At 35.1% G+C, this 23,019-nt stretch overlaps 1 protein-coding gene across 1 annotated transcript in view; it reads left to right on the top strand.

Annotated features, from left to right (window-relative positions):
- Window positions 1-1,229: 1,229 nt before the first annotated feature.
- LOC101890086 (uncharacterized) overlaps window positions 1,230-23,019 on the top strand; it is a 98,795-nt gene continuing 77,005 nt past the window's right edge. The window contains exon 1 of the mRNA XM_059122021.1: window positions 1,230-2,896. Within this exon, the coding sequence (XP_058978004.1) occupies window positions 2,107-2,896 (790 nt within the window). The 5' untranslated portion in view covers window positions 1,230-2,106. The remainder of the gene's footprint in view (window positions 2,897-23,019) is intronic.

The following is a 23,019-nucleotide window of genomic DNA, read 5'->3' as shown; positions in this document are numbered from 1 at the left end:
TTTTTATTACCTCCACCATACATAGTATGGAGGGTATATAAAGTTCGTCGTTCCGTTTGTAACTCATCGAAATAATCAATTTAGACCCAACCAACCAACCCAATATATATTCTTGATCAGCGTAAAATTCTAAGACGATTAATCCCCGTCTGTCTGTTGTAATCACGCCACAGTCCAAACGAATTAAAATATGAAGCTAAAATTTTGCACAGATCTCTCTTTTGTTTGCAGGCAGGTCAAATTCGAAGATGGGCTATATCGGTCCACGATATCGTTATCCCCCATATAACGGTACCCCCCAATATTCGGTATTTGGATGATTTTACCCACATTTTTCAACGGAATTGTCTAAAAATCCACACAAGGAATTCCTTGTGGGTACTTTATACCTCGGAGAAGAATTGTCTATATAGGTCGATGATATCGTATAGCCTCCATATAAAGGTACCCCCCGATATTCGGTATTTTGATGATTATAGCCACATTTTCTAAAGGCATGGTCTTAAAATCCACACAAGAAGTTCCTTGTGAGTACTTTATCCCTTGAAAGAGAATTATCTATATAGGTCCACGATATCGAATAGCCCCCATATAACGGTACCCCCGATATTCGGTATTTCGGAATTGTCTGATAATCCACACTAGGAGTTCTTTGTGAGTACTTTACTCCCTGAAAGAGAGTTGTCTATATAGGTCCACGATATCGTATATACCCCATATAACGGTACCCTCCGATGTTCGGTATTTTGATGATTTTAGCCACATTTCCCAATGGAATTATCTGAAAATCCAAACAAGGAGTTCCTTGTGAGGAATTTACCCCCCGACATAGATTTGTCTATATAGGTCCACAATATCGTATATCCCCCCATATATCGGCACCTACCGATATTAGGTATTTTAAAGATTTCAACAGAATTCTCAATGGATTTAAATTTTTTTGAAAATTTTCTAATTCGTTCCAAATGGTGGAGGGTATTCAAAGTTCGGCCCGGCCGAACTTACTGCATTACAAATTACAAATAAAATATTTGAATTATATTATTCAAATCCTATGAATGCAGAGCTTCAACATTATAGAATTAAATTGAATATAAATTAGTGCCCATATATAAATTAACATAGCATTAACAAATATAAAATTCGCTCTCCATATGAATTCATTAAATGCTTCTATGTAAAATACATGTCTCTATATTTATACTTTTTTTTGTATTTTATTGCAGATAAAAACGCTAATGCAATCATCCAATTAATGCTCAATGTTTAACTCTGAGTGAGCGTTGTTGTTGTATGTGTCCAATAGTAAATGTCTCAATAACCCCACAATAATACAAACAAAAGCAAAAAAAAAACTATGGCTAACAACATGACTTACTAACAAATTCTAACAACCAACAACAGCAACCGTCAAAAGCGACAGTGATAGCAACAAATGAGTTTTTTATAACCCAGCTGCAATAGAGAACCAATGTGAAAAGCTTCAAAATTTGGGGAAAAGGATTTTGTTGTTGAGTTTTCCTTTTTTTCTCCAAAAAACGAAAAGAAAATGTTTACCCAAGTTATTTACAAATCATCTAAAAATAGTGCCAAACCAAAATATGTTGTACCTGAAAATTGTAAAATTTGAAAGAAAATGCTAAACGGAACCAACACAAACAAACAAAAAACAAAATGATTTTTAAATAGTGAAGTCAAAAAGGCAATTTCCTTTGGATAAAAAAAAAAAAACAAAAAAAAAAAGAACAAAGCGGAACAGAAACACAGCCAAAAAAAAACGGCAACACAAGCGTAACTAAGCAAAAAAACTTTTAAGCCTCCCAAAATTCCTCGCCCTCCCACAGCCAATAGTTGTAGGTAGTACCGAAAACACATCCCTCTCACCCCCTTGGCGAGAGCACAAAAAATTTCAATTTGTGCTCCATTAGAAACAAATCCCCTTAAAAGTCCTAACAACAGCAACAACAGCAAACACGAAAGCAAAACGAGTAAAACTCGAAAAAAAGGATATTTCACAAATTGCTTTGAAAACCATTTGCCTCAAAAAAAGCGAAAAGAGAGAAGAAAAATCCGACACTCTTACACACACACAGACACATAGTTGCTATGGCAGGCCCACAAGTACAACGTCCAGCCAGCGCCTACTATACTGGCTTAAATGGCTCATCAAATGGCGGCCAAGCCAATGGTGGTGGTAGTGGTGGCGGCGGGGGTTTAGTGACCAGTACATCGCATCACACGGGATTGCACACCATACGCACCATATCACACGATAGTGAATTAATCTATCGCGGCAGTACAACAAATGCCTCGAATGGTACACACTTGACACAACAACATGCCAGCAGCAACAACAACAATGGAACAAGTGGTGGTGGTATTGGCAGTGGCAGTGCAGGCGGTTTGATGGTTGCCACCTCCTCTCAGACGTCACTACATCAACATCATCATCCACATCATCCGGATACATGTGCGGCCAGTACCAGCCGCTCTGTGATCCAACAACAACCCGGACCCACCTCATCAATAGGCAGCATATCTGGTGGTGGTGGGGGTGGTGGCATTGGTGTCGCCGATAGTAGTACAATAAATATTGCCTCCATAGCTGGCACTGGCCAGAATCCTAGTGATGCTTTAATTGTTCCTGTGACAACAGCCCTGACACAATCCTCACACCAACAACTGCAGCAACAACATTCCTTTCAAGCTTCCAATCGTGGCAAACAGCGTAGCATAGAAATCATTGTCGATGCCTCCAAGTGTGGCGATCTGAAGAGTGAAGACGACGTGGAACAGGGTAAATCGAGACGTTCATCGCGGCATCGTCATCGACCGCTGCACCGAAGACTGATGAGCTATTTGAAGAGTTTCTTCAATCGAAGTACCACACAGACGGGTAAGCAAATTTCCTTTTTTTGTTGCTATAATGCTTCTTGGCTTACAAGGTCGAAGGACCAAAAAATTAATACTAAATTATGCATTTTAACATATCAGTCATAATCCAATATAACCTAGACTATACTCCTTAAAAATTCCGAATAATAAAATTTAGTTTAAGTGCCTTTGGGATACGCATCATGCCAACTCATTATACATTTCAACAGAGTACCCTAGAATAAACTCCTAAAAATTCCGAATACTAAAATTCAATTTAATTGCCCTTGGGATTCTCATCATTCCAACTCATTATGCATTTCAGCAGAGAAAAAGGGGAACATACCTTGTACCGAAATGTTATGCATTTGTCCATTTTTAAAATGCATACGCAAATATTTGTTTCGAAAATACCCCATTTCTAAACTGGACACATTTTACAATACCCCCGGAAAAAACATAAAATGCAAATATTTCAAGATTAATTGAACCCAAAACATGTGTGCTCCAAAGCGGTACTGTATGCCAAAATAGGGGACACACAAAAATACAAGTGCACCAATATACTTTTGGGTCAATTCAAATTTTATGGGAGTTACTAAACGATCAGATAAACAATGGCGATGATGTCGTCCCGAAAGAGAAACCTCCATGAATATGGGCATGCATAAATAGAATATTTTGTATTGCCACTACACACAAAGAAGGGAGGAGGTCGTGAAGAGAGAGAGAGGGAGAGAGAGGGGGAGAGAGAGAGAGAGAGAGTGGACAAACTATGCCTAAACAAATAATACAATGGAAACTTTTAACAAATAAAACGTTAGGGTGGGTCGAGTAGAGTATATACAATCAAAACATAGTTCTACAGCAGAACACAGAAGGCCTTTAGAATATCCGTGAAAGGTATTTTGCCTATATAGAACAGACCTTTGAATAGAAGACATTGGAGAGGTATTTTATAAATATGCAAGAGTGACTGATCACCTCATCAATACCCTACAGAAACGTATGGGGCTAGAATATGAAATTCGATATCTTAGTATCTGTTTGTATGTGTGGCACAGAGGCGGGCGCAGTTTTTGGAAATTAAAACTACAAGGTCCCACACCAAGTACTACAACTTGTGTTTTTTAACAGTTATCATTTAACAGCTATATGTCGCATATTTCGTAAAAACAGATACTTAAAACCAAAGCTCAGATTTGCTCATTTTCACTAGGGAGCGAAACTTACTCGTGAGCAGGATTGCTCAAAGAGTGGGAGTTTCTTACGGAGTCTACTCTTCACTCATTTGTTTTGAGCGGGAACACTCCTAAGTCACTCCTGTTTAAAAAATTAGAGTGAGAGCAGAATCACTCAAAATAGATATAGAGTGAAAATGAGAAGAACTTTTTTTATGTACAGGGTTGCCCATATTCGACGGACCTTTGGGCCCTTTGGGCTTGTCCGCAGGCAACATTCTTTGCGTCAATTGAATTTTGTACGGGAACAAATGCAAATCAATGCGAATAATCCGTTGTAAAGTGGACCGAGCAATGCCCAACTGCTGAGAACGGCGTTTTTGGGATGTTCTTGGGGACCTCTCAGCACTGGCTCGTACGACAGCGATATTCTCGGTCGATCGCCTTGGTCGACTTTTATATGGCCTCTTCGGATTAGAAAAAGCCTTACCAGTCGAAAATTTTTCGTATAAACGCTTAATGGTGTTCTTAGAAGGCGCACTTCTCACATTTTTTAATGTTTTAAAAGCACGTTGAGTTTTCACAATTGACTTCTTCTATTGAATGTAAATTTCTACTATTTCAGAGCGCTCGCGTGACGTGTATTGGTTCATGGTAAAAATCTGCTTGGACTGACGCTTCAAACGCGGTATGTCATTAAGCGATGTGACATCTCTGTCAAAAGTTATGGCGTTGGGTAACCCTGTACTAAAACTTGTGTTTTTAACAGCTGTCATTTAACAGCTATATGTCGCATATTTCGTAAAAAAAAACAGATATTTAAAACCAGAGCTCAGATTTGCTCATTTTCACTCGGGAGGGAAACTTACCCGTGAGCAGGATTGCTCAAAGAGTGGGAGTTTTTTACGGAGTCTTCTCTTCACTCTTTTGTTTTTTTTTTTTTTTTGCGAGTACACTCCTGCTTCGCTCCTGATTAAAAAATTAGAGTGAGAGCAGAATCACTCAAAATATGTTTAGAGTTTGCTTTAAGAGTGAAAATGAGTAGAACTTTTTTATTTGGTGATTTATGTGTGCAAAATAAACCGATTTTTAAGCGACAGCTTACAAACCAAACCCCCCAGACAATGTTCGATAATTTGAATATATTTTGAATTCTGTTACGATTATTCAAATTTTTGGCCCTCTATGGAGTAGGTTTCGAAGGAATGGACCAATATTATAAATTTCGTATCGGAAAATATATAAATATGATATAAATATTGCGACGTGGGACTATATTTGTCACTTCCTTCACTTTGTATGAGATATGTGATAATTTTTAGAAAATGAAAAAAATATGCGCGAGGTTACCGATAGAAATCGGTAAAATTAAAATGTTGATAATTTCGGTAATTAACGATACTCTTCATCAAGTTACCGACCAAAAGGAAGAAGTTGTTTAGTCCTACCGATAGCAAAAGTGTTGTCAACTTTAATTTAGACTTTTTCTTCGTAATTTGGATACAGCAAGTAAAGAATCACCGACTAGTTCTGCAAGTTATTACAGATATAAGCCTTGGAAATTGTGACACTTTGTAGGTGAGCTACCACAAGGGGCTCGCAGATATATATCATCTTCACAACAGATGTTGTGTTAGCAAAAATGTTTGTATGTGTGAAATTTAGAGAGAGAGAGAGAGTTGGAGCCTAATTGGCTTTCTTTGAGCGTTATGTTTTTCAAAATCTTGAACTCTATGTGGGGCACGTAGCAAATATAAATGGTCCGATCTCTACCATCTTTATAACAAATCTTGTGTTGATGGAAATATTGAGATGTATCAAGTCTGGAATGGAATCGGATATTAATTTCGCTTTTTATGACCTTCATGGATATTCAAAATTTTGAACCTTTGTGGAAGAAGTACCAGTAGAAGTGGACCGATACATCCCATTTTCACAACAGATCTTGTGCTTGTGTAAAGAGAACCTGATGCTTATTTCGCGTTTTATGAGCTTCATGGATATTCAAAATTTTGACCCTTTGTAGGAGAGGTAACAGAAGGAATGATCCGATCTCTACCTGCCACGTCTTAATGGAATCGGATGTTAATTTCGCGTTTTATAAGCTTAATGGATATTCAAAATTTCGATCTTTTGTGGGGGAGGTACCAGAAGGAGTGGACCGATATATTCCATCTTAACACCAGATCTTAAGCTTATTATAAAAATATTGGGATGTATGAAATATTAAGTCATTCGAATTTTTACATCACATTTTATAAGAGTTATAATTTTTCAAAAAATTAAACCCTTTGTGGGGGAAGTACTTGATGGAGTGGACCGATATTATCCATTTTTGCATCTGACCGAGAATTGAGGTAAATATTAGGATTTCAAAGTTGGAGCAATAAATGATTATTGCTTCTCTTTCTGTGCAGAAAATATTTTTTACCAGAAAGAGTGGACCGATATTGTCCATCTTATGTTGACCCTCTGTGGGAGAGGTACATGATGGAGTGGACCGATATTGTTCATTTGAACTGAATTTGAACTAGAACTGACACAAATATTGGAATTTGCAAAGTTGGAGCGAAATCTCCTTTTGTGCAAAAAAAATATGCTTTTTTTTTGAAAATTGCGACCATTTGTTGGGTTGGTACCAGAAGGAGTGGACCGATATATTCCATCTTAACACCAGACTTTGGGTTAATATAAATATTAGCATGTTTGAATTTTGACGACAATCGGACTCTTACATCACATTTTATGAGAGTTGTAATTATTTAAAATGTTGACCCTTTGTGGGGGAGGTACCAGAAGGAGTGGACCGATATTGTCCGTTTTCGCACCTGACCTGGCACTGACGCGACTATTAGGATTTCTGTGCAAAAAAAAAAATATTTTTTTTTTTGAAAATTTTGACATTTTGCGCGGAAGGTACCAGAAGGAGTGGACAGATAGTACCCACCTCCGAACTCGACCTTGGGTTAATAAAATTATTGGGATGTTTGAAATTTGAAGACAATCGGACTTTTACATCACATTTTATAAAATTTGTAATCATTCAAAATTTTGACCCTTGTGGGGGAGGTACCTGATGGAGTGGACCGATATTGTCCATTTTCGCACTTGACCTAGCACTGATGAAAATATTAGGATTCGCAAAGTTGGAGCAAAATTGGATTATCCTTTCTGTTTCCGTGTAATAAATTATTTTCTTTGAAAATTTTGACATTTTGTTTGGGAGGTACCAGAAGGAGTGGACCGATAGTGCCCATCTCCGAACTCGATCTAAGTTTGACAATAATATTACGATTTACCAACTTTGGATCAAATCGGATACTCCTTTCGAGAGTTATCGTGCGCACCAGCCAGCCAGACAAACAGACGGACGGACATCGCTAGATCGACTCCAAATGTCCTGAAACGGATTGGGTCCAAAGAGACCTAGGGTCTAAAACAGTTATTTTGGCTAGGCACGTTTTGACAATATCAAATGATATATACCCTCTGTAAATAAATGGCTGAGGGTATAAAAACTCAAAATATCAAATTGCAGCTACTCTGCGAAAGAGTGGGGCCCAGGATCCTTTAGAAATTATTGCTTTTTCTTAGATTAAAAATATTTTTTTTTTGCTATTTCAGCCACCCCTAAAATTGTTTCGAAATGCATTTTTTGAAATATCATCTACGTACCTTCGCAGGTCTCTATTTTACTACTTATAAAACTCGGGAAAGATATTTTATATCCTTAGCGAAGCGTGTCTCTTTATAGATGACATGAAAAAGGCATTCTCTTTATAGAGACCAGAAAATGTCTTACGCAGCCACAAGATCCGCGGTAAACCCGAAATAGATCTTCAATAGAAATTAGTGGGGTCTCTTTAAGCAACATTTGCAAATTCTCCTGAGAAGAATTGCTTTCAAAGTTATTCCTAACAATACAGAAACACCCTAATACAAATCCAATATAAACTCCAAAGCCTATGGTGCAAGTAATGTGTGCTCTTCTCCCCCTTTTTTTGTTGTCGTTGTTGTTCGTTGAACTATAAAAATTGAAGAAATATTCAAACAAGAGATAAATAACAAAACAACAGGAAACACCACCATCAGCAACGGCAGCGGCAGCAGGATCCTATGAACAACGAAAAGTACATCCTCCAACAAACGAATGAAATTAACGAATGCATAGACACGTACGCACTTTGTATGCACGACGTGGTGGTAGTGGTGATTTGGTTGCATTTTTGGGTGACATAATAGCCATGTGCATGTACACATGTACATACATACATACAGATATACCAATGGGTAGATTGTTAGTATAGAAATTCACAACACTTGCACATTGCAATCTGTGTGCAGATAAGTTTTTCCAAATTGCATGTGTAAATGTATATATGTGGATGCATGCGTACATGCTGTGATGTGAGCTTGTTCTTTGGTAGAATAGTAATTCAGATATTCTAGGTAATGTTTGTTGCTCCACATATGTTTATGTATTCATACGCACGCACGCACTAACTGAAGAGAAGAGGTCAAGGTTTTATACCCAGAACATTTTACTGTGTTCCAAAGTTTATATAAGTTAAATGGCCCAAAGGAAACACCTCAAAGGACAGAGCAAAGTAAATGTAGACTCAGTTGCACAGTCACCACCAACAACAACCGACATGACCATACTCAATATAGTTGTGTTTGTGATTAGCATAAAGTGGTGTTTATGTCTGTGGGTGGGTGGCCATGTGAGTGAGTTTGTGGGTGGTCTTTTTTCCCCCCAACCAAAGAGACGATAGTAATGATGGAAATAACAGCAGTGGGTATTTTATTATTATGGGTATTTAAAATTTATTTAATTTAGTATCAATAGTGTGGGGAATAAATTGAATTTCAAATTATAGTGTAGACCCCATATGGGGATATGATATAAATATATATTTTAAATACTTAGTCAGATTATCGATATAGTATCATTTATTTAAAATTTGAGAAGACCCGTAAAAGGATTAATATACATGTTTCTTGTTTTTCTAACCCTCACCATATTAGGGAGGACAGTGCTACATTCTGCAACTATTCGAAATGCACTTGTCAGACCCAACAAAGTACAGTTATTCTTGATCAGCGCAAAATTGTAAGACGATTTAGCAATTTCCATTTGTCTATTGGAATCTTTTAAACAAATTGTCATAGAAGGCTAAAACTTAATTGACATGCGTAATTTGCCAATAGACAGATTAAGTTCGTAAATTGTTCATGTCGGTCCACGCTTTGGTATAGTGACCATATGACGGTACCTCTAAATATTCAGTATTTTGATGATTTTAGCGACATTATAGACCAGAATTGGAAGATCCCGATGGGTACTACAACCTATGGCAAAAAATTACTTATACAGGTCCACGCTTTCGTATAGCCCTTGTATAACTAGCAATATTCGCTATTTTTATGGTATTAGACACTTTATATACTGGAAGTGTTTCAAATTTCATACTTGAAGTTTGTAATGGGTACTATAACCTATGACAAAAAAATGTATACTGTGTACGTCCTCTGCCTTTATAACGGTAGCTTCCAATATTCGGTAGTTTTATGGCATTAGAGACATTATAGACTGGAATAGGACACTATAGACAAATTTCGTATTTGAAGTTCGTAATGGGTACTACAATCTATGACAAAAAAATTACTTATTCAGGTCCACGTCATCGCCCTGTATGCATGTACAACCCGATATTCGGTATATTGATGATTTTAGCAAGATTATTCACCAGAATTGTTTCACATTTCGCATTTGCAGTTCGCAATAGATACTTCAACCTATGACAGAAAATTGTCTATGCAGATCCACGTTTTCGTATACCCCACATTTAACAGTACCTTCCTTTATCGGTATTTTAATGATATTCGCGACATTTCGCTTATTTGATGGTCCTAATGGAGACTACAGTCTGTGACAAAAAAAATTGCGAATGCATGTCCTAGTCTTTGTATAGCCCTCATATAGGGGATTTCATTTAAACGTTTTTTCTTCAGGCTTTTCCAGATGCTTTTTTTTTTTTTTTTGATAAAAATTTAAGCATCGACCAACGCCTAAGAAGCTGGCAAACCGAGCCAGGTTTAGTTCTTCAAAAGATTTGACCCCATTATGGTCACTCGTGTTATGGGAGAATAATCGAAATATTTTTTAGAACTCATTTTTTAACCTCAGCCATATGGCTACAAAGGGGATATATCTTTTGATACGACCACAACGTGCCTCATCCTCATAATGGTTTTAGAACTTGTTCTCCTTGGACCAAATCCGTTTCAGGACATTTGGAGTCGATCTAGAGGTGTCCGCCCTCCTGTCTGTCTGGCTTATGCGCACATAACTCTCAACGGAGCATCCGATTTGACCCAAATTTGGTACATCGTAATATTGTAAAATTTATATCGAATTCGGAGATGGGCAAAATCGGTCCGCTCCTTCCGGTACCTCCCCCACAAAAGTTCGAAATTTAAAAAAATATATATATTTTAGTGCATAGAAAAAAGGATAATCTGATTTTGCTCCAACTTGGCAACTGGAATGGGAAAATGGACAATATCGCTCCACTCCATCAAGTGCCTCCCCCATAAGGGGTCAACATTTTGAATAATTATAACTCTTGTAAAATATGATGTAAGTGTCCACCTGTCCTAAAATTACACATATCACAATATTTTTATTGACCAAAGGTCTTGTGTGAAGATGGAATATAACGGTCCACTCTTTCTAGTACCTCCTTCACAAAGGGTCAACATGTTGGATATCCGTGAAGCTCATAAAACGTTATGTTAACATCCGATTCCATTCAGACTGGACAAATCAATATTTGTATCGACACAAAATCTATTATAAATATGGCAGAGATCCCGTAATTCCTTAAGGTACGTCGTCACAATTTTTAATAGCCAAAACCATTATAAAATCCGAAATAAGCATCCGATTATCTTCATATTTCACACTTCCCCTTACCTCCACAAACACAAGTTCTGTTGTGAAGATGGAATATATTGGTCCATTCCTTTTGGTATCTTCCCCACAAAAGGACATCATTTTGAATATCCATAAAGGTCATAAGACGCGAAATTAACATCCGATTCCATTCTGACTTGGTATATCTCAATATTTCCATCAATACAGGATGTGTCATAAATATGGTAGAGATCGTACCATGTCTTCTGGTACCTCCCCCATGGGGTCCAAGATTTTGAATAACAAAACGCTCAAAGAAAGCAAAATAAGCACCGAACTCTCTTCAAATTTCACACATAAATTTTTTTTCTAAAACAAGATCTATTGTGAAGACGACATATATCTGCGAACTCCTTCTGGTACCTTCTGGTTGCAATTTTCAATACTTTTATCTGTCATAAGTCAGCGATTTTTTACATCTTGCTATATTTAAATATTTCTCTCAACCAGAAACCTGAGATGAATATGGAATTTATGATTTCGCATAAAATTGGATATAAATGTTTGATTTTCTTTGATTTTGTCTGTACAAATATTTTTATTTCTATTAGATGAAGTATGAAAATGGAATACTTCGGTCGACTATATCTGGTACCTCACGCATATTTTGACATTTTCTAAAAATTATGACGTATTTCATATAAAGCGTCCAAATCTATTAGGACACCATATTTATTTAGGTCCGATACGAAATGGACAATATTGTTTTATTGTTTTATTTATTAAAGTCAACAATTTGAATAATCATATCAGAAGTCAACATATTTTCAAATAATCGAATATAGGCTGAGGGTATACATCTGTCGGCAAAAACGACTGATACCTCTGAACTTGTTTTTTAGTTCTTAGGTCAAAACCCTAAGAGTTTCGTGTTCTTAGATCAAGCTTTTATAAGGCCTTTATGAATTCTTGTCCATGTACAAATGGACCCCAATATTTTGAGATATGTTTCGCAATATTTAGTATAGAGCTTTGTACAATGCTTTGGATTTCTTTAAAAAATGGGTCAGGACATGTGGATCGATTTTTTCCTTCAGTCTCAATGTATTGGTACTTTGTGTTCTCTTGATGTACAAAGGCTTGGATTTACAGAATTTTTTAACTTCCTTAAGGGTCTTATCAAAATAATCCTTGTATTGTTATCTGTAATATACGAACAAACCCTAAAATAAAATAGATTTTAAGGAATATTGATCCGAAAATTTCCAAAAGGTGAGAAATTGACCCTTTCCATTTTTATTACTTTTCGATGTAAACATTCAAGATGCCGATATATGGGTTTTGTGTTTTTACTTCGACTTTCATAGTTTTCTGGACTTTTCTTTAATCAATATTTTTTTATTTTAATAATGATTTATTCAAGTTATTTGTAAGAAATTTAAAAATCGTTATATTAAATTTTTGAATACAAATTTATTTGGAACTTTCTCACGAAAATACGTAGTCACTGCAACGTATGAAAAGATCCATCTCTATGTGTTTCATTCATTTTATCTTTACGAATATCCTGTCATGTGATGGCTTGAAGGTTTTCCTCTATCACACACACACATGCAAACGGAAAATTTTATGTTTGTGCAGCTGTACTGAAATGCATTTGACAATAACAAAACAGATATCCATTGTTTCTGTGGCAGAATATATTGAGAGGAACACATATACACAGAGAGTACAGGAATTGTCAACACAACTGCAGCATATATGGAGGTGCTGGTGGAGGAGGTGTGTAGCAGTGGCTTTCCCATTTGTGTTAAAGGAAACTGTCATATAATTTTGTAATTTCATTTAACATAAATTGTAAGTGTTCACATTTATAATGTAGATTTTCATTTTTCTGAAGGATGCTATGGTCGTAATGAAGCTATATAATTTATATGTTCATGTATTTGGGGGAAATTGTAATTAGTTTGCAATCCTTAAAATTAATTAGAATGAACAGTGTGTGTGTGTAATGTGAGCTCATTATCTTATTAGCAAATGTAGTTGGTTTTACAAAAGGAAATTTCAAATATGTTATCACCGAAAATATCCGAAAAACATTCAATGATCAGAGGACTATAGTTAGCCCTTAGAGGTTCATAGGATATTTTTGAAAAAAGGAGATATACATTTGGATTCGAATTGAAATTTTAAATAAAAATTTAGAACGTATAGGTAGGCTAACAGATTTATTTTTTTAGCCATTGATTATATAGTAGCCAATATAAAATATTTCAAAGAAATTAAAGATGTAAAACTTTTAAATTAATCGAGTTAAATTATTTAAAAATATACTTAAAAAATTGGATTTCTAGTAAGAAAGTTCTTGAGTAACGTAAAACACTATTTCTTCATAGGAAGTTCTTATCCACGAATTTAATTTCAAAAGAAATCTCCGATTCCTTTCCTGGAAGTCCTTAAAAATACTCCATGATTTTTTAAGAGAAAATCCTTGACAATAGATGATTTTTAATGAGGGGAACATTGTATTCTGAGAAAACTTTGTTTTTTTTTTTTTATTTTTATTCATTTTTTTTTTTTGGAAAAGAGGTCCTTGAATAAATACTACTCCAAGTCCACGTTTTTGGTAAGGAGGTCCTTAAGAGTCTTGTTAAAAATCCACGATTATTACTTTGAAGATCAGATATATGGTTTCAATATATAGGAATATTGAACATGTAAGATGATATAAATTCACGATATTTTGCTCTAGAAGCTCTAGAATAACACAAAGAAGAAGATTTGTTTGGAAATCTAAAAAAAAAACGATTGACAAAATTTAAAATTTTAAGAAAATGCCAGATATTTCTGTTCCACATTTTTCACCAAACATACACGACTTTTGTACAGGAAATCTTAAGAAATGGAGGAATTCAGGAAAAAGTGCGTGAAATCCAAAATATTTGGCGATGAGCCCTTGGAAAAATGTTCTAAAAACATACGATTTTGGGTAAAGAGGTGGCTTAAAAACTTTCAAATATTCATGATTTTTTAAGAGAAAATGTTTTTTAACCCCACAATTTTTGAGCTGGACGTCTTTGAAAATAGTGTCTTTAAAATCCAAGGTTTGCCTGGATTTTCTTGAAATATGTTATTTAAGAACTCCACAGGTAGTGTTCCGGTGGTCCCTGATTTTTTTTAAACTCCAAACAAAATTCTTAAAAAAAAAATGGTAACTATTTAATACAGAATTTAGGATCTGTGGCCAGAAGATCTTTAAAAAATGTCCTGAAATCTGAAAGAAGATTTTTGATAATATGTTCCTAAAAATGTAAAATTGTTGGGAGGGAGGTATAAGAATATATTCTAAATATTTGAAATCTAAAAAAAGGATTGAGAAATTTAAGATTTGTTACATTTTAAGAAAATCTCATATTTTCTATCATATTCCTAACTTTTTTACAAAAAACAGGACAGGAAATCATAAGAATTGGGGCATTACAGAAAAAAATGCCTAAAAATCCAACATATTTAGCGATGATCCCATGAAAAAAATATTCTAAGAAATACACAATTTTTGGCAAAGAGGTCTTCGAGCTAATGTTCCTCTCAATCGACGATTTTGGTAGGGATGGTTTAAAAAGTTTCAATTATCAATGATTTTTGTAATGTTTTAAAACCACAAATTTTGAGCTTGACATACCTGAAAAATTTTCTTTAAAATCCCTGTTTTTTTCTGGATTTTCTTGAAATTATAAGATAGTGTAATTCAGGTAGAGTTCCTTGAATTTTTCAGAAACTTCTAATATTTTTAAAAATAAAAACAGGATTTTGGTAAACATTTTGTACAAAATTTAGGATTTGTGGCCAGAATATCGTTGAAAAATATTGTTGTTGAAAAATATTCCTAAAAAATGTGCAATTGTTTGGAAGGAAATCCTTATAGGTTTGAAAAAAAAAAAAAAAAAACAATTCTATTAAAACAATCCTGGTTTGAGGTTTGTAACATTTTTGAAAATTAGCTCTTAATTTTTTTTTTTCAAAAATCCACGTTTTTTTATTATTTTTTTATAAAATTTACGATTTGTGGCTAGCTGAAATCTACAATTTCTGTAAAGAAGGTCTTGAAAATATGTTCTTTAAGAAATATATTTTTTTGTTAAAAAAAAATTACGATTCTGTTAAAAAAAATAAAATTTTGCTCAGAAGATGTTGAAAGAAAAAATCGAAGGAGGTGCTTGACAATATGTTCCTAAAAATCTAAAGTTGGTGGGACAGAGGTCTCTATCTAGTCATTAAACAATCCAAGATATTCTGCCAGGAGGTCTTTGGAAAAGTTTTCTAACCAAGTGAAGTTTTGTTTTGAAAGAAATATTCATAAAACCCCGATGATTTAGTAGGGATTTCCTTGAAATACATTTCATAAAAAGAATCCCGAATTGCAGGCAGAAAGTCCTTTATATAACGTTCTCACATTTTTTTTCTTCAAAAAATGCACTTCGAGTGGCCCTTGTAAAGAATTTGAAAATAATTCTTAAAAAATCCGACGGTTTCTTCAAGGATGTCCGTGAAAATATTGTTTTCATGATTTGTGGCCAGAAGATTTGTGATCAAGGAGGTCCTTGAAAAAATGATTCTTAAAATCTATAATTTTCTGGAAATTAGGCCCTTAAATTTTCTCTAAGAAATTCAAGATATTTGGCCAAGAGGTCCTTCAAAAACAACTCTCAAGGTTTTCCTTTGAAGCAGTGTTCATAGACACCGAGGTGTCCAACAAGGATGTCCGTGAATAGATTTTTTACAAAATTTACGATTTGTGAATCTCCCAAAAAATATCTGATTTTTGATATCCTTACCAAAAATCGCAGATTTTTTGGAAGGATAACATGTGTCTTAATAAAATGTTCTTTCCGAATGTTGAACTTTTGTAGATGGGAGGTTACAAAATCAGTGGATATCTTAAATCGGCTCCTAATGTATTTTGTTGTTGTAAAATAGTTAGGCCTAATCCCATTATTGTTTTTATAAAAATTTACAATAATTTTCAAATATAGGCATTGTTTCCCTCCATCTTTTACCTACTTCAATGCTAAAAATACAAGATTAATATTTGTAAGAAGATCAACCATTACAAGCAGTTCCCCATCAAAAATCCTATTATCATTTCTGGTAATATTAAATGCCTCCACAAAATCCACGATAAATTACAAAATTTATATCCAATTTAAAAATTGCATTAACAAAAAAAGAAGATTTGGTTTTAATTCGAAACAGCAGCATTACACATTATAACAGGAAAAGGGCGAGTATTTATGTTCCCATGTGTATTTGCAAACGCACACACACTCATATACTGTGTTTAATCAGGATAAACCTAACAATGACAGCTTAATTGTGCATAAATCATTGTTACGGGAGCGAAATTTGATGGCAGCGAAATGTGCGCTATAGGGGTGAACTGTTGGAGAGCGGCAGTGGTAAAATGTTGAGGCTGCTATTGTCGAAGTGTGACATATTTGTAACATTTCTGACACAATCATGTGTAACATTGTGAATGTTGATTACTATTATTTATTCACATGGAATATACAATTTCGGTGGCAAATTGTACATGTAATGTGAATAAATTTGGAATGGTTTCGCGAACGTCAGGTAGTTTCACAGATTTGGAATACATTCGATAGAACATAAAAAAAGAGAATTTAATAAAAATTGCAGTGCGCAAAAGTAATTATTGGAAAAACCAGTAAATTATGATGGCAGATCTAAAAATGGAAAACACGTGCAATTTGCGTTTACATGACAAATAAATCTAATGCAGGATGATGTTTTCTCCTCTTTTACACTTTCTGAAATTTTAGGCTTAAGTTTCTACATGATAAAATCTATTTCATCCAAATATATCGTTTATTCTGGAAGTACATCCGTTAATCCCATTGCTATTTATGAGATTTTTTTAGAAGTATTTATATGCTGCATTTAATAGCTGGGATCAAATATTTTTGTTGTGGAGAGTATTTTATGGGTGTGAGCGGCATTTGATATATTTCCCCGAATATCGTTGTTTCGGAGTGCATATTACGGCTGTGAAGGACAAAAATAACAAATCTGGTGAACAATATATATAGGATCTATACCAATATCTAAACCGATTTTCGCCAGATTTAACATACTTACAACTCTTGTTTAGTGAAAACTCTTTGAATTTTTCGACATTTTTTAAGAGGTAGGTATTTTAACCCTGATTCCGAGAATCTATTTTTTTTTTTTTTGGGAAACCATTTTCTTTTTTTTTTGGGACGGACCCGGGACCCTATAATCCGGATGCAAGACCCAGGCTAGAACCGGATATAGGTTATCTTTTTTGGACCCGGATTTTTTATAAAACCCAAAAAAGATCATAAATGGGTCCATTATGGGGTCAACAAAATTGATGCCAAATTATAGCTGACACTCTTACCTTTCCAAAATGCTAACATTTTTAATACCTTTTTCGGGTCCAGAGATATAGGTCTTCCACCCACATAACCCAATTCTAACCACTTCATTAAAATTATGTTTTCCAAGGATACATATCGTCTATATCGGATAAGTGGACCTTGAATCCGCACTTTCGGGACAAAAAACTGGGGTCCGTTTCAAATGGTTTCCCAGAATCAGGGTTAAAATACCTACCACTGGAAAACAAAATCAAAAGTTTTTACCAAACTAGAGTAAAGTTACATGTTTCTAAGCTTAATATGGAAAAATGTGCCATATATTCCATCCTATTTGGGCCAATATTAGACACGAAAATCGGACGAAAATATAAATGGGATCTATTTAAAACTTCGACCGATTATCTCCAATTTCAATGGGAATCGTCCTTGAGCCAAACAAATAATTTGTACAAAATTTCATCTCGATCATACAATGTTTATGGATGTTTATAGGGGACCCCCATATCCACTATATATTCACAGGATCACTTTGTACCAGACATTAGCATTATATATTTTTTAAAGCATATTTGTACCAAATTGGATTATCTCTTCGAGAGTCATCGTGCACGCCAGCCAGATGGGCAGAGTATATCATTATATCGACTCTAAACGAGGTACATTTTGGGCTGCATCTTTGTAGGAAATGGATATTATAAGTTGGTGAGGCTGACTTTTCACCGCAACCAATGGGGAGTTTTGAAATGGCTCGTGCCAAAAAAAAAAAAAACTCACAATGATTTCTGTATGCAAAAATATAAAAATAATCATATTTATTGGAAAGACAACCGGATATTTTGTTGAAAAAACTGATAACAGAAAACAAACAACAAAAACAACTTTGTCTACATCCGTTTTATCAAAACACCAAACACAAATCTGCAATAACAGATATGAAAATATCAAAGGCATTAGACAATTTTTGGTACGATGCATCCGACCATTCTAGATTATGAACATACAACCACCACACACACATAGCTACATGGCATGGAGTAAATGTTGATATCCTGTTGGCAGATACCCAACAAATTTTTTGACTGTTTACATTCATCTGCATTTCGATGCGAAGACAATTTGAATTTTTATTTTCGGTTTTGTGAGGGATTTTCGATAAAAACACTGTGTGTGTGTTTTTTTACTTCTTCGCCTTTATCGTCTACTTCCTCCCTCTTCCTTCTACCTCCATTGATGATGTCTGAGGGGAATTAATGCTTGACTTATTATTCTGATACTTGAAAAATACGATAAGTATTTCTGTATATGAATGAGCTTAGCTAAAAGCTTAGGGAAATTGCAACCGACCGACAGACAAACAAACAGACCGACAGACAGACAGACATACAGACGTAAGCCAGCAATGGCAAAAGCAATTCATTGAAGTGTACACACGGCATTTAGGATTTAGTGTAATGAATGTAATGGATTTTGTTTTAGGAATTTTGTCAAGGTTAGGGTTTTGCGAGGGGGGAGGTATGAAACGATATGACTGCGACGACCTATAAAATGGGAAATATGCAAAAGTCAAGTATTTACTTTATTGGGGTGGGGGCATTAATACAGATTTCATGTCAAAGATTTGTAGCAGCAAGGTAGCTTGATAGACATTTAATGGAAAATGTACACAAGTAGAGCAGTAAAGATGCGATGGGAAGGGAACACTTTATTACAATTCAATGGGAATATGTTAAGGAAATACACCGACTAGCATGGATGGATGAGTAGTGTGGGGGTTGTGTTTCCACTGACATTTGTCTAGCGAATTCAAATAGATTTCGTGCCAAGGCATAATTCTTTTTAATGAAGTGAACTAATCCAAAGTAGGTGAATATATGTTTACTTAAAAATGATGTATAAGGGATATTGGATTTTTAAGTCACACACGTTGTGATATAGGCTAGGGGAGGGAAACACAATCGAAATAATTATCGAAAATTGCACTGTGTGACAGCAAAAATAAACAATCGATCGTTACACTCCACTATTTTAAAGGAAGAACAAGTTAAAAAGCAGTAAGTTCGGCCAGGCCGCCACCATTTGGAACGAATTTGGAAATTTTCAAAAAATAAAATCCTAAAAAAATTCTGTTAAAATTTTAAAAATACCGAATATAGCCGTTATATTGGGGTCCTATACGACGTGGACCTATATAGGCATTGTTTTGCCATTAGCCATTGCCATATTCAAATTCGAAACTTAAAATAAACGGTGAATAATGTGGCTAAAATCATCAAAATATCGTGTATAGGCAGGTACTGTTATATCGGAGCTGTGCGAAGACCTGAACCTGCATAGACAATTTTCTGTCACAGGCTGTAGCATCCATTACGAACTTCTAATAAGACATCTCAAACAATTTCCGTGGGTATTGTACCTAAAATCGTCAAAATACCGAATATAGGGAGGTACTGATATATGGGTCCTATACGAAGACCTGGACCTGCATAGACAATTTTCTTTCACAGACTGTAGTTCCCATAACGAACTCTAAATACGTAATTTGAAACAATTCTGGAGAAAAATGATGCTAAAATCATGAAAATACCGAATATTGGGAGGTATCGCTATATGGGGGCTATACGAAGACGTGGACCTGCACAGACAATTTTCTGTCATAGGCTGTAGTATTCATTACGAATCTCAAATACACAAATTTGAAACAATTCCGGTGAATAATGTCGCTAAAATCATCAAAATACCGAATATCGGTGAGTACCGTTATATGGGGGCTATATGAAAACGTGGACCTACATGCGTGATTATAGCAGACAGACAGACAGACATGGCTAAATCTACTTAGAATTTTACGCTGATCAAGAATATATATATACTTTGTTGGGTCTGACATGAGTATTTCGAGGAGTTACTAACGGAATGACAGAGTTATAATACCCTCTATGGTGTGGTGGAGGGTATAAAAAAAATAGAAAATCGTTGTTAAAAGCAGAAGTTATGCACGTTTAAAGTTGACAATCCAAGAAACTCGTATTTTCTCCACATTTACCGTTATAAAATCAAATTTCGAAGTGACTCAGAAAAACCAAAGATATATTCGTCATCTGTGGGCACCCACAAATTGGAATTGGCACATTGGAAGAAGTGTGTTTTTTTGTGGGACAGCACTTCTGTTTGAAAAATAAGAGTGGAAGTCCAAACGCTTAAAATACAGGGTGAGATAAAAAACAGCAACAAAGTCAAACCCCAGAATTTTTAATTTTTTTTTTTCTAATTTTTTTGGATGAAAGCAAAAAATGTCGGAAATAGCATCAAATTTTAGTATAAGTTTAGATTTGTTCGAATTTTGGCACGATTTATGGCCTTCAAACGAAATGAAACCGTCACACGCTGCCCGAATATTGCTATGCGGTATTTTGGCCCATTCTCGACGACGCGCTTGCTTGAGGTGATCGACACTTTGGTATTTTTTGTGCCAACCTTTCTTTCCAAAATACTCCAGACACTATAGTCCAACGGATTGGTATCCGGTGATTTTGGTGGCTATTGTGCGCTGGAAATGAAGCAAGGAACCTAATTTTGTAAACGTTCTTGGGTGGCGCGTGCAGAGTGTGATGGTGCTGCGTCCTGTTGGAATGTCCAAGGTCTGCGAACAAGGCTTGAAAAGACCCTCCAGAATATTTTCGCGATAATATTTGACATTTATTCTGATTCCACGGCCGATTAATACGAGAGGATAGCGACCATCGGCTATCATGGCGGCCCACACCATCACCATTGCCGGCGCTTGAGTTCTGGTGGCCAACCGAAGGTGCATAATTTTAGTTGACCTCTTTGGCAAGAAAACACGATCATTTTGTTTGTTTACAAACTGCTGGACAACGAATGTTTTCTCAACGCAGACGGAGAAAACCAAATTCGGCAGTTCACCGCTTTCGGCCAAGCGAAGTAACTCTTTAGCTAATTTCTTTCTCATGCGGTGTAAATTCTTGCACTTCTTGGAATTTAAATATCCCGAACTCATTTTTCAATATTAGCCGAAAGGTTTATTTATAATTAAATGCTGGAGGGCTCTAACGATAGCCACTTGTGGTTTTCCAGCAAAATATAAAGAAATCACACTATCACGCTTGAATTCCATCACGAATGACTTTTTTCTGGAAAATTCTTAACAAAATACTTTTGTACGCTTGTAAACAATAAAATGAGCTATCACTGAAATAATTTTAACAGCTGTCGGACGAGTGGCTTAAAAAAGACAGTAGACTGAAGTTGCTTGCGGTTTTTTCATCTCACCCTGTATACTACACAGAGGTTAAAAAATGGTCTTCAATTATTGCAGAATCGTACAGTCAAGGCTGCTTGTTACGCCATAATTTCTCTTCCTATCGAAAAAGCAATATTAGAAAGAACGGGACCTTTTAAACATAAATCGACATATATTTTGCTCCTAAAGTTAGCCGAACATTTCTTATTCCAATTTTGGTCTATAATAAAGCTATGTGACAATTTTTAGACCTAGATATTGCAAAAATGTAATAACCTCCAAAATTATAGACATTTTTCTATAAATTTGTATACATATCCTGTTCTGTGGGTACCTGCTTATATACTTCTATGAAATTGTACATGACCTATCCCGATCGTCAAGATCCTATTTTTAATTTATTTCCTCTGGAATTCAATAATTTCGGTAGACCCTGGAAACACCAACAAATGCGCCCCATCCTATATTTTATTATTTTACTGTAATTGAAGTTAGTAATAGTTCTACTGCATTCCTCCCACATTTGTACATAATCCATGATTATATCTCAACATTCTAGAAAACAGATTGTTTGAAAAAAAAACTGAAAAGTTGCATACATTTATAACAAGGAGTGTAGCAAAGAATAACCCATATTGAATTTGTAAAGTCATTGAGTTTCAGTTACCCCAACAGGGAAAGTTATATAAAAAATAATCTGAATTTTATGTAAAAAAAGGGAAGGCTAAATGAATTGAGTAGCATTATCGCAACCAACAAAAAAAAAAAACAACGTGGGCTTTTAACGACAACAAACTACTAAAAAAATTGACTTCACAAAAAACAACCAGCTAAAAAGGCAATCATTGCCGGCTGCCTGATTCCCAAGTCAAGCCCACAAAATGCACTGATGGTGCACTGGCGTTACTTAGCATGGCATGTTGAATTTTAATTAAATTTCGTGATGTTGTTGTTTTTTTTTTTTTTTTGTAACCATTTAGTATACCAAATGTAGCGCATTTGTAAGCTTTTGCATGGCAAATTGATATATGCAAAAATAACGCAAAGTAAAGTGAAGCAAAAAAAGGCAAATTCAAATTGGCGCCGACTCGACTTAATGGTGTATATCAATATTTGAAATCATGAAACAAAAACCCCTGAAATATCAGCAAAAGTCTTAATTAAATCTTTTGCATAAAAAGGTTTACATGAGGTGACATGAGGTGTTAGCAAAATTAGTGTTAGTGATTGCCGGTAATATTGTTTTAAATAGAATTTATTACGTAATGACACGAACTTAAGAAAAAGGAACCCAATTAGGCTGAAAGTGAGACTCTAAGTATTGACAGTGGGAAATTGGGGGTTGTATGATTAAAAAAAAATTGA

This window comes from Musca domestica, unplaced genomic scaffold, assembly GCF_030504385.1.
Source record: "Musca domestica strain aabys unplaced genomic scaffold, Musca_domestica.polishedcontigs.V.1.1 2, whole genome shotgun sequence".
Lineage (NCBI taxonomy): Eukaryota > Metazoa > Arthropoda > Insecta > Diptera > Muscidae > Musca > Musca domestica.
This window is presented reverse-complemented; position numbering and strand designations above follow the sequence as displayed.